General features: G+C 32.9%; 1 protein-coding gene across 1 annotated transcript; it reads right to left on the reverse strand.

Moving 5' to 3' along the window:
* Positions 1-6,810: 6,810 nt before the first annotated feature.
* On the reverse strand, positions 6,811-8,111 carry LOC147803065 (uncharacterized). Its single transcript, XM_087153267.1, has one exon. The coding sequence runs from the start codon at positions 8,109-8,111 to the stop codon at positions 7,353-7,355; it is 759 nt and encodes a 252-aa protein (XP_087009393.1). The 3' UTR covers positions 6,811-7,352.
* Positions 8,112-14,866: the final 6,755 nt, after the last annotated feature.

The following is a 14,866-nucleotide window of genomic DNA, read 5'->3' on the forward strand; positions in this document are numbered from 1 at the left end:
CTCGTTAGGTTACCAGCTGATAAGTCTGACATTTTAGACAACAATTGAGAAGGCCTCATATCACCTAACTGTAAATCTTGCAAAAGTTGCTTGATTTTGACTGTCTCGGATTCTGCATAAACAGAAATTAATTTTTCTTTCAACGATTTGTATTTTTCCGTTGCCGGTGGACTCAAGATAATTTCACGAACTGATTTAAGTACTTCTGATTCTAAAGCGGCGATCGCTGTATAAAACTGAGTTTCGTCAGCAGTAATGTGGCTTAATTTAAACTGCGCATCCAGTTGAATGAACCATAACGATGGGTCTTGGCGACAAAATGGCGGAGGCTTAACTGCAACTCGTGCCAATTGTGAAGAAGCATTGTTGTCAACCATTTTAGATCAGTCAAATATGCACAATAATACAGAAAAATAATCAATATACGTATATAGCGACACAGCTTTTTAGTACTTTAAATCAGAGAAATTGGCGATTCAGATTCAACACACCAGATAAAATTAATTATTCAATAAATAAGATCCGATAAAATTCTAACCGAAATATGTTGACTCACTGGACTGAGGCAAACTACTTTAAATCACAGGTAAAATGTCTTACTTTCATTTCATCAAGCTTGACAACTTATTGTTGCTCGGAATTTTGGCATATGAACTCCATATTCGTACAACATTGCAGGTTGCGATTCGTAATAAATCCGAGGTCACCAGTTTGTGGAGGTATACTTTTTGTGATAAATAAGTAGACGAACTTCTTATTATAAAATATAATATATTAAAAAGCCTTAAATAATAATAATAAAGTGCATATTGAAAAACAGGAGAATTATCAAAAAGCAAAAAGAAAATATTAGTTTCTCTTTCGTGTTCGTCGTTGCTATGGGATACCAGACTGGCAGCGTTGAGTTGTAGTAGGCAGGTCACCACAACTTCATAGTTAGTCGGATAAACAGACTACTGCCGGTTATTTTACCGTAATTTAAACTTAAAAATTCTAACAGTGCAGTCTTTTGGTTTTATGCTTTAAAATACAAAATAAATATTTTTTCGATACATCAAAAGATTTTTGGGGAACCTCGCAAAAGGCTTTAAAACAGTTTTAAAATGTTTTTGCTTACTTCCAAAGGCACCACAAGCACAAAATTAAAAAGTAAATTCAATCGAATAAATGGTTTTACGTCATGCTCTAAGTTATCAAGATAAAATTAATATCATAATAATAATTTTTCAATTACTTACTAAATTTTATCACTTATTATAAAACCACATTATATTGTTAATTTTACCAAAATCCTTACCGAAGCGCTTCAGAAAAAACTATTGACCTTTTTTATGTACCCAAAGAAACAGAAATACGGCAAATTTTACCATATTCTTGTAGTTTTGACAATACTTTTTTCCCCGTGAAATTCAGCAGAACTATTGCAAAAGTAAATTCATATTTAGTTATGATTTGATAATTAAAAAGGATTTATAAATGAATTAAAACTCAAAATTAGCAAATATATCTTTTTTTTTCTATTTTATAAACTAAATTAATACCAAAATCTTAATAATTATTTCACTGCGTTAAAAAATTTAATTGTTTGTTTAAAAAATGTATATGTGAGAAAAATATCCCGTAAAAGAGATATTAGATTTATTTAGAAAAAGTTTAATTTTATCACAATTAATTTCAGGAGCAACACGACATTTTTCCAAAAAGAAATAATTATTAGTTTAAATTGTTACTCAGTATGATTAATCACTCCATATTACCCAGATCTCATTTAAAATTCTAAACATTAGTTTACTATCCGACGAAGCACTCGTAAAACTTTGAACGTCAATCACTTATGAGGATTTTATCAATAATTTAAGAACTTAGTGGATTCTGTTAACAAATTGCGAACGATTCTCTTCTGTAACAAAATTTCTAAGCAATCAGTAATAGTTTATATCAACTAAGAGTTTAGTTGAAAACCTTTAAAACTTACAATGTGTGGAACAGGTTTAAAACATTTTAATGAGCGAGAAAAATTGAAATAACTATGGTAATAATCAGATTTCTCTCGGGATTTTGTTAGAATTTTACGAAGGAAATTAAATGCTCATAAACTTTAACACTTTGGTTAGTAACTTAATTTAAGTATTTTTCAATTTATCTGAAAAATGGTTAAATAGCAATTTATTTGTTATGTATTCAAACAAGACAGTCAAATAACCATAAATAAGATGGTATTCAAGCTGCTAACTGTGAAAAAAGACCGCTTATTAACTACTTTCACCTAATACGGTTAAACAACCAGAATTTTATCGCACCAACTAAGTCCACCTTATGAAGCCACTTAATTCCTTGTAGCTAAGTACATATTATAGCCGAGAAGACTAATTTGTCAATCTTATGACCAACAGAACCACTTTGGCACTACAATATTTTCTCCGTTGCCTTCAACACATGCAGAGTTTCCAATGTCCCAATTTGCGACCCTACTATACTAGAACACGATAATCTCATTCGTTCATTGATGGCGGCACAATAAAGCTGCCTGCAATAAATCCAGTTTTCCTATATCTTAGAATTGGTGGAAAAAAACAGATGAACTAATTAAACTGTATTCCACGGTTCACTTGACAAAACACAACTCAACAATAACCTATCTCCAATGTCCATTTCCTGACGAAAAACCTAGCTTTAATGCCCTGTTAAATTTCTTTTTTACGTCATTAAATTTAATGGTGAAGTAATTTTAGTAAAAAGAAAAACATAATTCTGGTTAAAAACTAAATTATATGTTAGTTAAGCCATTCTTTTGATAATCTCTTCGCTTGTATGGTCGGAAATTTTGGTTTTCAAAATTATTGTTGCCACACATTAGTAAAAAATACAAAACTTAAAAGCAATTTTTTTTTAATAGCATACTCTAGGTTTTAGATGAAATTACTAAACTAAGATAAAATTACCAAAATTTACTACATTTTTACATATACTGTAAAACAATATTTAATTGTTAATTTTATCAAAATCGTTACCAAAGTGCTTCAGTAAGATTTACTGTGCTTTTTTGTGTTCCAATAAAGTCATAAACACGAATACGATACACGATTAGACACGAAACTATCATTAACATATAAATGGCGCAGAACCCACAGAGCTCCAATGTCCGTTTAAGTTTTGTTATAACGGTTTTGAAACTATACTAATTGTATATGGTTTAAAAAAAAACATTATAGTTTTGTATTCCTGCTTTTTCAACCATAGTAATTATAAACGGTTTTGAAACTGTAAAGGTAAAGAAAATTTCTTCAGCGTAAACTTTACGGTTAATTGGATGGACAAACTGACACCGATTATTTTACCGTAATTTTAGAAGGAAAATTCTGACATTGTATAGCATATTCTGAAAACGTTATATCTGGAGAGTATATTTCTAAGTAAATTGAGTTTAATTATGCATAGGCGTGCACTTTCAGAAATAAAGTCATTTTTTTCTGAAAGTGCGTCATTCTGAAAGTGCAGAGTCATTTTTTTGACAATTTATCGATTTTTAAGCTGCATTTCGTCTTTTTTTTCACGAAATCGCGTAATTTTTGACGAAATACAAACTTTTAATTGTTTGCAAACCAGCTTCTAAGTTTGAAGAAACATATAAACATTCGCAATATACTGTTTAAATTAAACCATAAAAGTTTTAAATATGAAAATTATGAATTTTTTATACAATTATTCCCTACATACAGAATTTTAAATCAATCAGACCTACTTTAAATAATCAAAATATTTGGATTATTAATAATCAAACAACATAATTTTTTATTCTACTTTCTTAAATAAAATCAGAAAATCGTAAGTATTTTTAATAATAGTTTTATATCCTACAGAAATTTTATTCTAATAAGACCATTCCATGAATTCCATAAGAATATGAATTTGAAGTGTCGTTTCATCGCTTTTATACAAGACATCTTATTCAGAAGGTTAGTAAGTAAGTATTTTATTTATCGTTTCTGTTCTATCTTTTTTCCTGTAGCTGTTGCCATCCAACATATAATAAAATATTTATAATCATCTCATTAATCGATTCAATTATCGATTAATAATAATACTACAGAGTATCCCCCCAGTGTCAGAGAATTATACTCTGAAACGACATAATATTTTACATAAAATTTTGAATATTACTCTATTTACATCATTGAAAATAATATTTTATACTAAACAACCTTGCTTAGCTAATAATGTTAATAACTAACATAAGTTGCCAGTTTTGCTGGAAAGTGTACATGTCTTCCAGACCTAGTCACAATTTTGTCGGGTTCCTTGGGAGAATGATTTTTTTCTGTTTGTAAGGATTTGGAAATTCCAGGTTTTACAACCCGTAAGTTTGATTCAACCTTCTCTGTAGTAGGAATCAAATATGCTGGCTTTACACGGTCTATGGACACAGTAGATTGCCTGCCATTTAGTTGAATTGTAAGGTTTTTAGCTGATCGCTTCAAAACCTTATGTGGACCTGTATAGGGTTGACATAAGGGAGGTTTTACACAATCCACTCTTAAAAACACGTGAGAACAAGTGCTTAGTGAGGGATTAACGTAAAATGTAGTTCGTCCATGAGCAGATGTTGCAATTGGATTCAATTCACGCATGGTGTTTCTAAGACGATCAACAAAAATATCATCACATGATGGAATGATGGATGTTTCTAGCATGTCGCTTGGAAGTTGAAGAGTTGTTCCGTATACCAGTTCGGCACACGATGCGTTGATATCCTCCTTTACAGCAGTACGGATTCCTAAAAGGACTGCTGGAAGTACTTCTGTCCACTGTGAGTTTTCATGCGCTTTTATTGATGATTTTAAGTGGCGATGAAATCTTTCCACAATGCCATTTGAAATGGGATGGTATGCTGCCGTACGAATTCGGCTTGTTCCTAACATTCCGGAAAACTCACGATATAAAGATGATCGCATCTGAGAACCTTGATCTGTTGTAATTATCGAAGGGCATCCAAATCGAGATATCCAAGTGTGGAAAATTGCACGACAGATGGTTTTGGCTTGCATGTCCACAATCGGTATGGCTTCTGGCCATCTTGAAAATCTATCGATCATTGTTAATAAGTAGTAACCATCAGATGAAGGTAACGGGCCTACAATGTCGACGTGTATTTGTTGAAATCGAGCATCAGGTAAGCTGAATGTTCCTAGAGGAGCTTTGGTGTGTCTTTGAATTTTAGAACGCTGACAAGGTTCACAGCATTTCACCCATTCTTTTATGTTTTTCTTCATATTTGGCCAAACATATCTGGCACAGATGAGCTTAGTAGTAGCTGTAATACCAGGATGTGATATGCCATGCAAGTGCTCGAAAATTTGTCTTCGAAATGTTGTCGGAATGAATGGGCGTGGAGAACCATTTGAATTGTCGCATATTAAGTCAATGTCTGTATTTTGACATGGTTTGAGTTCAAGATGAAGAGAAGAATTTTTATTTTGAATAATATCTTGAATTTCTGCATCAGTTTGTTGAGCCTTCGCCAGATCGTGAAAATTCAGAAAATTCGATTTAGTAATTGAATCTAATTCTATACGCGAAAGTGTGTCGGCTACTATATTTTCGGGTCCCTGTACATGTCTAAGATCAGTTGAATATTGAGATATAAAATCTAAATGGCGCAGTTGTCTTGGGGAACATTTATCCGGATTTTGTTTGAATGCATAGATTAGTGGTTTTTGATCAGTATATATTTGAAATTCTCTGCCCTCTAACATGTGTTTGAATTTTTTTATTGCCGAATAAATAGAAAACAACTCGCGGTCATAGGTTGACCATTTTTTTGAGAATTATTTAATTTCATCGAGTAAAAAGCTAAAGGCTCCCATTTCCCCTCTGAAAGTTGCATTAATGAACCCCCTATTGCAAAATCCGATGCGTCGACCCATAAACTTAAGTTTGCACCAGGAATAGGGTGTTTTAAGAGGGTCGCCTGCGCGATTGCTTCCTTTGCCTTTAAGAAGGATTTTTCTGCGTTTTCATTCCATTTTAATGGCTCATTTTTTACCTTAGAATGATTTTTCTTTTTATTTCCTTCTAAAAATTGTATTAAAGGATTAAGGATATCAGCGGCTTTTGGGATAAATCTGCGATAGAAATTAAACATGCCTAAAAATCTGCGAAGTTGTGTTAAATTGGAAGGTTGAGGGAATTCTAATATGCATTTTACGCGATCGGGTAGAGGTTCGATTCCTAATTCTGTTAATTTAAAGCCTAAGAAATTTAAAGAATTTTTACTGAATGTACATTTTTCAACATTGATACAAAGACCATATTGTTCTAATCTTGCAAATAAATTCTTAAGGTTTTGTATATGTTCACTATGATTTTTAGACGCGATTAATATGTCGTCGACAAATGCATAAATATTAGGTAAATCTCTAGTGACTTCGTCAATAAATCTTTGGAATGTAGCTGCTGCGTTGCACAGTCCGAACTGCATGCGTGTACTTTCGAATAGTCCAAAAGGTGTACAAATGGCCGTTTTATGAATGTCATCAGGGTTAATTGGAATCTGGTGACTAAGTCAATGTGACTGAAAATTTTGGCGCCATGCAGTTCAGATGTGAAATCAGCTACACAAGGAATGGGATATTTTTCCTTCACTGTTTGTGCATTTAGTGCCCTAAAATCACCAACTGGCCTCCACTCCAGTGTTCCCTTTTTTGGGACCATGTGAAGTGGGGATGCATAATTACTTCTAGATGGTCTTATGTGCCCTAATTCCATCATTTTTTTAAATTCTGATTTTGCAATTTTTAGTCTTTCCGGAGCTAATCTGCGAGGTCTTGCTACTACTGGAGGACCTACCGTATTTATAAAATGAAGGGTGTTATGTTTTACGGGTTGATTGGGATCCGGTAATTTAGTAATTGAGGGAAATTCTGCTAAAAGTGAATGAATCACGGAATCACCTGATATTGTTTTAACTGAATGCAAAATTGTTTCCTTAACGTGACCTTTTGTTTTAAATTTAGTCGTCAAATCTCTTAGACATTTATTGCGTAAATCTGGCACTAAGGCAAAAGAGTGAAGGAAATCGGCACCTAAAATTGGCGTCGTAATATTAGCAATAAAAAATGACCAAGAAAAAATTCGTCTTAATCCGAAATCTAAAGAAAGTGTTTTTTGTCCATAAACATTAATTGGTGTAGAATTAGCAGCGAAAACTGTTTGCAGAGGATTATTTCTTTTTTGAATATAATTTGCCGGGAGAATGGACATGTCGGATCCAGTATCGACCAGAAATGATAAGTTTGTTGTCCGGTCTCGAATGAACAGGCGACGCGATGTTTGTGGCAAAGAACATGTCGCGTTTATTCTTCGCCAACTCCGTTTTCCCGAAACTTACATGGCATAACGCATTTTCCTGGTTTACATTTGTTTCCAAAATTGCGATGGTACCAGCAAACAGATGAATCTCGTTTTTTAACACTATTACTTCTGTTCCTGCGATAAGGAGAACGAGAGCGAGAAATTTCAAGTTTGTCAATTCTTTCATTTAATTTTTTTATTTGGCGAAGTAATTTCTCTTCCATTGAATTTGAATCGTTTTCAGTTATAGAGTGGGTTTCCATGGGAACTGGAGTGACTTCTAATATCTTATCGGAAATGTCGGCTGCTTTTTCTAAAGTTAAATCTGAAACAGCTGCTAAAATCGTTTGTACTGATGTTGGCAAACGCTGCAAAAATAATTCTAACATAAGCTTTTCAGGGACTTTTAATGTTTCTGCACGACGTTTCATAATCCTTAATAGTTCGGAAGGCTTCCTGTTACCCAGTTCTTCACCAGACAAAAGTTGGCGAATTTCTTGTTGCGATGACTCGCCGGATCTAACAATTAATTCTGTTTTTAAATTATTGTAAGGATCTGTAGCATCAGGATTCATTAAAATATCTCGTACAATCGATGCAATCTCTGGCGGTAATTGAGAAACAATGTAATTATATTTGGTTATGGATTCTGTTATAGGTTTGGGAGATGCCAATCTAAACGTGCTTTCACACATAATAAACCAAAGAGCAGGATCTGATCTGTTATATAGTGGTATTTGTACAGCACTTACCTCAGACATGGCGAAGGAAGTCTGAATGGCGTCACCAGATTTTTTTTTTCAAACTGAGATCAGAATCAAACTAAACAAAATTCTTGATGGGTATAATTAATATCAATTCAAATCGTCCGCATAGTCACCATTGAAGTGTCGTTTCATCGCTTTTATACAAGACATCTTATTCAGAAGGTTAGTAATTAAGTATTTTATTTATCGTTTCTGTTCTATCTTTTTTCCTGTAGCTGTTGCCATCCAACATATAATAAAATATTTATAATCATCTCATTAATCGATTCAATTATCGATTAATAATAATACTACAAATTAATGCATATGTAATTAATTCCATAATGAATTAATGTCTTTTCTTTAATAGACATAAAGATATTTTATTTAAAAATTTTATAATTCATCTGCACCACTACTTTAGATAACGCCATTATTATTATTTCTTTATTCCTCTTCTTATTTTTTTTATAATAATAAACTATTTGTACAAAACAACATCCAATTCAGAATTTTTAGCTGATTTATTTGAGTTACCAGAGTTAATTTCAATGATTTATATTTATTACAAGCTTTGAAAGGCGTTTCTTGATATTATTTGAACTATAATACTCAGGTTTTTACCACGCACGCCTTACTTAAAACGCTTCCTTTTAGCAGAAAAGAAAGCCGTGATGTAAGGACCTAACTACCTAAAAGGAGAATGAAAAACGGAAAAATTAAAGCCATGATATAGAAACTAAACAAGCCAAAAAAATGAAAAACGGAAAAATGAAAACCATGATATTAAATCCAAACTATCAAGTAATAATGGAAAGACGGATGAAACCACAAAATTTACATATTTAAGATTTGTTTAGCTAAAACAAAACAATTAACTTTCATCATCATCAATGGCTCGACAGTAAAGTGTGGGCCTTGGCCTTCTCAAGAAGTTTTTTCCAAGCTAACCTTTTTTCTGCTAGTGTTTTCCAATTTTTAGTTTTTAAGACCAAAAGGTCTTTCTCTAAGCCATCTATCCATCTCGAATTTGGCCTGACTCTTTTTCATGTGCCAATTGGTCTGGCATTGAAAACTCTTTTTGTGGTGCGGTCTCCGCCCATTTACCAGATAATTAATTCTTTGTCCGTTACTCACATAGAACAGTAAAATCTATAAAATCATGCAATATGAAGAAAGTGTTTTTTTTAAAGCCTTTATGTAACGAATTGCAACTTCATTACTAATCGGATTGAAATTGAGATTAAAAAAAACTTAATGCTTGTGGGGAAAAAATTAACGCAGAAGAGAGATGCGTTTCATCAATTAAGATCGGTCAACAATGTTTTTTTTTTTTTTTTCATTTTCTAACCTTTTCATTGGTTTTAATACATTTTTATTACATGCGAATTTTCATAAGAATAAAGAAATCAAATCTGTTGTGATTCCAATCATTTGAAATGATAATGGCGTATATAGGCAAATTCAATGAATTATTTGTTTCAAATGTAATTACCAAATATCATTTAACCCTTTGAGGCAGATGGGACACCAGTTCATGTATAGTTTGTCTAAAATAAGAACTCCCCTAACCATTGGTCTGGACCCGTGGAGGTGACTATGGTAACGAGATATAAATATTTCGAGTAGGGATGTGGGGTCATTGTTTAGGATAGGTTTATGCTCGGGTCGACGAAAGAAAGGGAATCTTTTTCTTCGGGGGCAACTGTGTTAGCCCTAGAGTGAAGAGAAGCTACCCTCCCTGAAATGCGCTATTCTTGTTTCCATAGCTGCAGACGGCCTCAGACTTTGAGGTGGAGGGGAGTTCTTACCGTCGACAAATTATATTTTTTTTTACTCTCTAATTACGACTTAGAATATATTTTGGTATTTTTTAATTACAAAAAACAGTCTAGTAGTTATTAAAAAATCAGTTTGTTTAATGGAATTTCATTTGCAATAAAATATAGAATCCGAAAAAAAGTAGCTTGAATTTTTCTCATTCATATTCAAAAATTTATCAATAATTGATTTTGCAAACTAGAGAAATTTCAAGGATGAATTTTTGTTTCCCTTTGATCTGAATAACAGCAATTGAAAAAGTGCAAATTTGAAAAATTAATTTTTGAAAATGATCCTTGTTTGAAAGATTTTGCCTTTAACGCAGAAAAAGTCGCAGGTGTTTCATACTGTGTTTCATAAGCAAACATTATTGAAATGCTAAATCTAATATTTTTCACATATTTTGACCTAAATTAATGCGAAAGGAAAAAATTGTATGAAAAATGTTTTTAACAAAAATTATGCGTCAAAAGGTAAAATGAATAAAAATCAAAGGCTTAACAGTGTGTTTATATTGTATGTTTCAAAACCTTATTTGAAAAAAATACAGCCATTCTTACATAACAACACTAAAAAAACACAAATATCCAATCAGAGCCAGATGGGTCAGGGGATAGAACGTTCGCCTTAAAATGTGGTGAACCGGGTTTGAATCCCCATGGTGGCTGGTCTATACGAATCTGCATGCGACTTGCACCGACCACAGTGCTGACGTGAAATATCCTGAGTGGTAGACGGATCATGGTTTACAGTTCCTTTGCGGTCTTTGCCTAACCGTGGGAGGTTCTCGTGGTCTTCCTCTCCATGTAACGCAAATGTTCCATCAAAAAATTCCTCCGCGAAGGCAAAATTTCTCCCAATACCTGATCCAGGAGTTTCCCTTATCTTCCAGATTGAGTTCAAAATTACGAGGCGACGGAGTTGAACATTAGTAGTCGTAAACCCGAAAATTGGGTCGGCTGTTCAACAACGGTTATAAAATATAAAATAAAATACCCAGTGAGCAAGCAAAGTGGGCTCCGATTTCGAAACAATCCAAAAGGATCGGTGAAAGCGGATACCGGAGGTGTCAAACGCAGTGAGCAAGAAGCGTGGGAAACCCTAGTGTCACAAATTACATTTTGAAATTTAATGCATTCGGCAAGATGTCATTAAACCTGAAATTGATCAAGACTGTTATTAAATGAAAATAATGAAAAGTTTGTGTCAAGCGCAAATCATTTGCTTTAGCTTTTACATTCTATTCTGCATAGGCTTCAACTCTGAAAAAACTTTGTTCTAATCCTCGCCAAAAAGAAATACATACACAAAAAACGATAACTTTTTTTGATAACTATCGTGATTTAAAAATAAATTGTCTTAGAATTATATTATTTCTTCCTCTCTCGGAAAGAAGATTTAGTTCGTGCACACACATCAAAACAGCGTTTGAGAATATCTAAAGGGAATTGGAAACAGCCAATAAGAAGAGAAGTTATAAAAATAAGTTGAGGGATTTTTTGCTACTTCAATCTTCAAACTTTTCAATGCGATGCAATATCTTACTCGAGAAATTATAATACAAAAAAAAATTGTATTTGCCTAGCATATTCGCGGAAAAAGGAGATAGAAAATAAGCTATTCTTCGTAATATTTTTGAAAAACTCATTGATTCGCATAAATAATTGAAAATTGGGTAACTTCCATCTCTTTTGGAAATGTTTTGATAAGCAGCTTTGATATCTTTTCGATATATGATATTTTCAAACCCTTTATTCATTTATATTTCACCATAGATAACAGAAATTTGTCTTTAAAAAATATTAAACTATACAATGAAATAAATAATTTTAATCGTATCGTTTTTTATATCGTTATCGTTTATATTTAGTTGTGTTTATGTTGAAAAATCAGATTTAGTCTCGGATTGACCACAAAAGCAAGAGTTTATTTTAGCGCAATAAATACCCACTTTGCGGACAATCCGGGATATGATTATCTTACAAATTTTGCTTTGAGCAAAATTATGGCTAATGCAACTATTCTTTGTTCATAGAAGATTTTTCTTGCAAAAATATTTCCTGCAATAGAATCTGCCCCACGATATTTTTCATTGCTTCGGGTTTCGTTTCGCCGTATTTTTCCTCTTGAGATTTTGAACAGCAATATTTTGTCTGCCTGAGATTTCACCTTTTTCAGATTCTAATAAAAAAAAATTCTAAGCTGGAGATTCCTCAGTATTTCGTCTGCTTGAGAAACTGCAAAACGATAATTTTCAAGTAATATTCTGCCTGATGTTTTACACCCGATATTTTGCAACTTCTTTAAAACGCTGTGTTTTCAGCGGGAGAATTTGTTCCGCGATATTTTGTCAGATTGAAATTTTATAAAACGTTATTCTTTTCAGGGTGAGAATTTGCTCAGCGATAATTTGTCAGATTGAAATTCCGTAAAACAGTGTTTTGTCTGCTCGAGATTCTCTCTCGTGATATTTTGGAACTATACCACTTTCCAAATGGACTTATTCCTCTTTCAAAAATAACGGCACACATTTTTGTCTGAGCCAGAGTATTTTCCTGATTATTTATGCTCTTAAGATTCTAAAAACAATATTTTGTCTGTGCGAGATTCTACCCCAAATATTTCATGTGCTCTGTGAATCTCATGAAATTCACTCTCACCTCTGAATCTCATGAGATTCTGTAAAACGGTTGTTTTATCACCACAATATTTAGTCTGCTTGAGATTTTGCATTTTGATGTTTGCACAAAGACCGACCTGCCTGTGTAGGGGCCAGGGTACTGACCTTGCATCAGAAAGGTTCTGGGTTCGAATCTTAGACAGGCATGGATGTTCTTTCATTCTCTGTACTATTTGTCTTTACTTTGAGAGAAACGTTGGCAAACCTAATATGGTGCCCCTGAAAGAGTGGCCAACAAATCTGCCTTTCAGATGCCTGTATGACGAAAAGGTCATTCTCTAGGTGGGAGTTATAAGCAAAAATGTTTGGACAAAGTATCCTACCGTTTTTCTTTATTTCCTTAGTACTTTTTGTGCTTTTTTTGGAATGACAAAATATTAAATAAAGAATGTCAATTTTTCATATCCAAGAGGGTTTTAACACTTTACAAAACATGGGCATATTAGAGCGTCTCTAAGATTTATACAAATAATTCTCTTATCCGCGTTACTCTCTTCATTCCGTAAATTCCATGATTAACTTCAGTTTTAAATATGGTGCTTTGAATATTTTTGTGATACCTTTATCTGCATTTATTTATAGTTCGCAATAAAAAATAATAATAATTTGTCTGTTTCAAGACAAATTAGATTGAAATGCGATAAATTAAATTAATTCAAACTCAAAAAATGTATTTAATTTTTCAGGAATATCTTAATTCTACCTAAACATAAATGTGTGAATTAAATGCATCCATGCGTTGATAAAGTACAGTACGGAACTAAATATTCTCTAGTCGGAAAAAAACTAAACATTTATTTTTCTAAACTTTAAAATTTTTAGTTTTTTTTTTCTTTTGAAAGTAGAAGACGTAACAATATTTTTACATCCTATCATTTAAGATATTTTGCCTTATCTCTAAAGGCCTGGTTTCTTAGAACAGGACGCCGTCAGCTGGAAATCAGCGTTAACCTCTGATTGGTTCATTTGTGAGTTTGATAGCATACGTCATCGAACGCTCATCTTGAACTACAATTGACGTCCAACTCAACTGCAGTTGGATTACAACGTGACGTTAAGCACAGAAGCAATGGCGGACAACATTCAACAGCAGATTGAAATCAGCCAAGATTTTGATTTTGACATTAAACATAGCTTCTTCATTAAACATAGCACTCTTCATTTAGCTAAGCTATAATGTGTTTTTTCTCGGACAAAGTCATTATTTGTTCTCTAAAACACTGGTCGACAATAACAAAATCAATACAAATTCAAAATAAATATTTGTTTACGTTATTAACGCATGCGCAATGAGAGATAATGTCTGCGTTGGACCGACTGCTCATGCTGAGCTAACAAAAAAGTATTTTTTTGGCGTCAGATCTACGTCAACTTTCCGCTGACGCCCAGATAAGGCGCTAGTTCTAAGAAACCAGGCCTTGAGCTAACAAACCAGTATTTTGTTGGCGTCAGCGTGACGTTGACGTCCCGCTGACGCCCAGATAAGGCGCTTGTCCTAAGAAACCAGACCTTTAGAGTTCCAGCAACATTAAGAAGATTTTATTTCATTTGCACAAAAACGGATTTTTTTACACCTTATACAGTAAATCAAAAGGAATTTATTTGATTAAACTTTTTTGTTGTTTAAAAGAATTATTTATGTATATATTGATTAATATATCTATAAAAAATACAGTTCACAGAACACTTAAAATAGCATTTTATTGTTGCTGTTACGTTTTACATTAAGCAGTTTGTTAAGAAAAAAAAGAAGAAAGGAACATCTCCACTTTCTTATTTAATATTAAATAAGACTGAACTTTTCAGCTCTTTAAGTACAGTAACGATTTCAACTTCTTTAACAACCCGCTTACACAGAACTTGCCTATTGTTTACGAATTTCGCCGAACAAAATTAATAATTCTGATTAACGCATTATTAACTCTTCATATACGCGTTTAAGGAACAATTTCCAATTATTATTATAACTTAACATTTGAAACACGCCCAGCGTTACAAAAGCCATGAAATTAGCAATCGATATATTTCCTCAAAGTTGCTCATTTCTCTGGAGGCATTTTAATGATGAAAGCGAAGCTGAAACAATCCTCCATATTTTTTAAAAATCAACAGTAATAACAGAAATCAAATATATTCTGTTCCTCCTTCGAAACGTCATTACCGTTTTCTCCCGTGACTTCTGATTTTGATTTTTCGATGAGAAAAATGTTGGGAAAACGTTAAAAGCTTTTTATTTTATCGACTTTGATAAATTGCTGGTACAGGTGCT

Source organism: Parasteatoda tepidariorum, chromosome 10 (genome assembly GCF_982258835.1).
Source record: "Parasteatoda tepidariorum strain Cologne lab strain chromosome 10, Ptep-v5.0, whole genome shotgun sequence".
Taxonomy (NCBI): domain Eukaryota; kingdom Metazoa; phylum Arthropoda; class Arachnida; order Araneae; family Theridiidae; genus Parasteatoda; species Parasteatoda tepidariorum.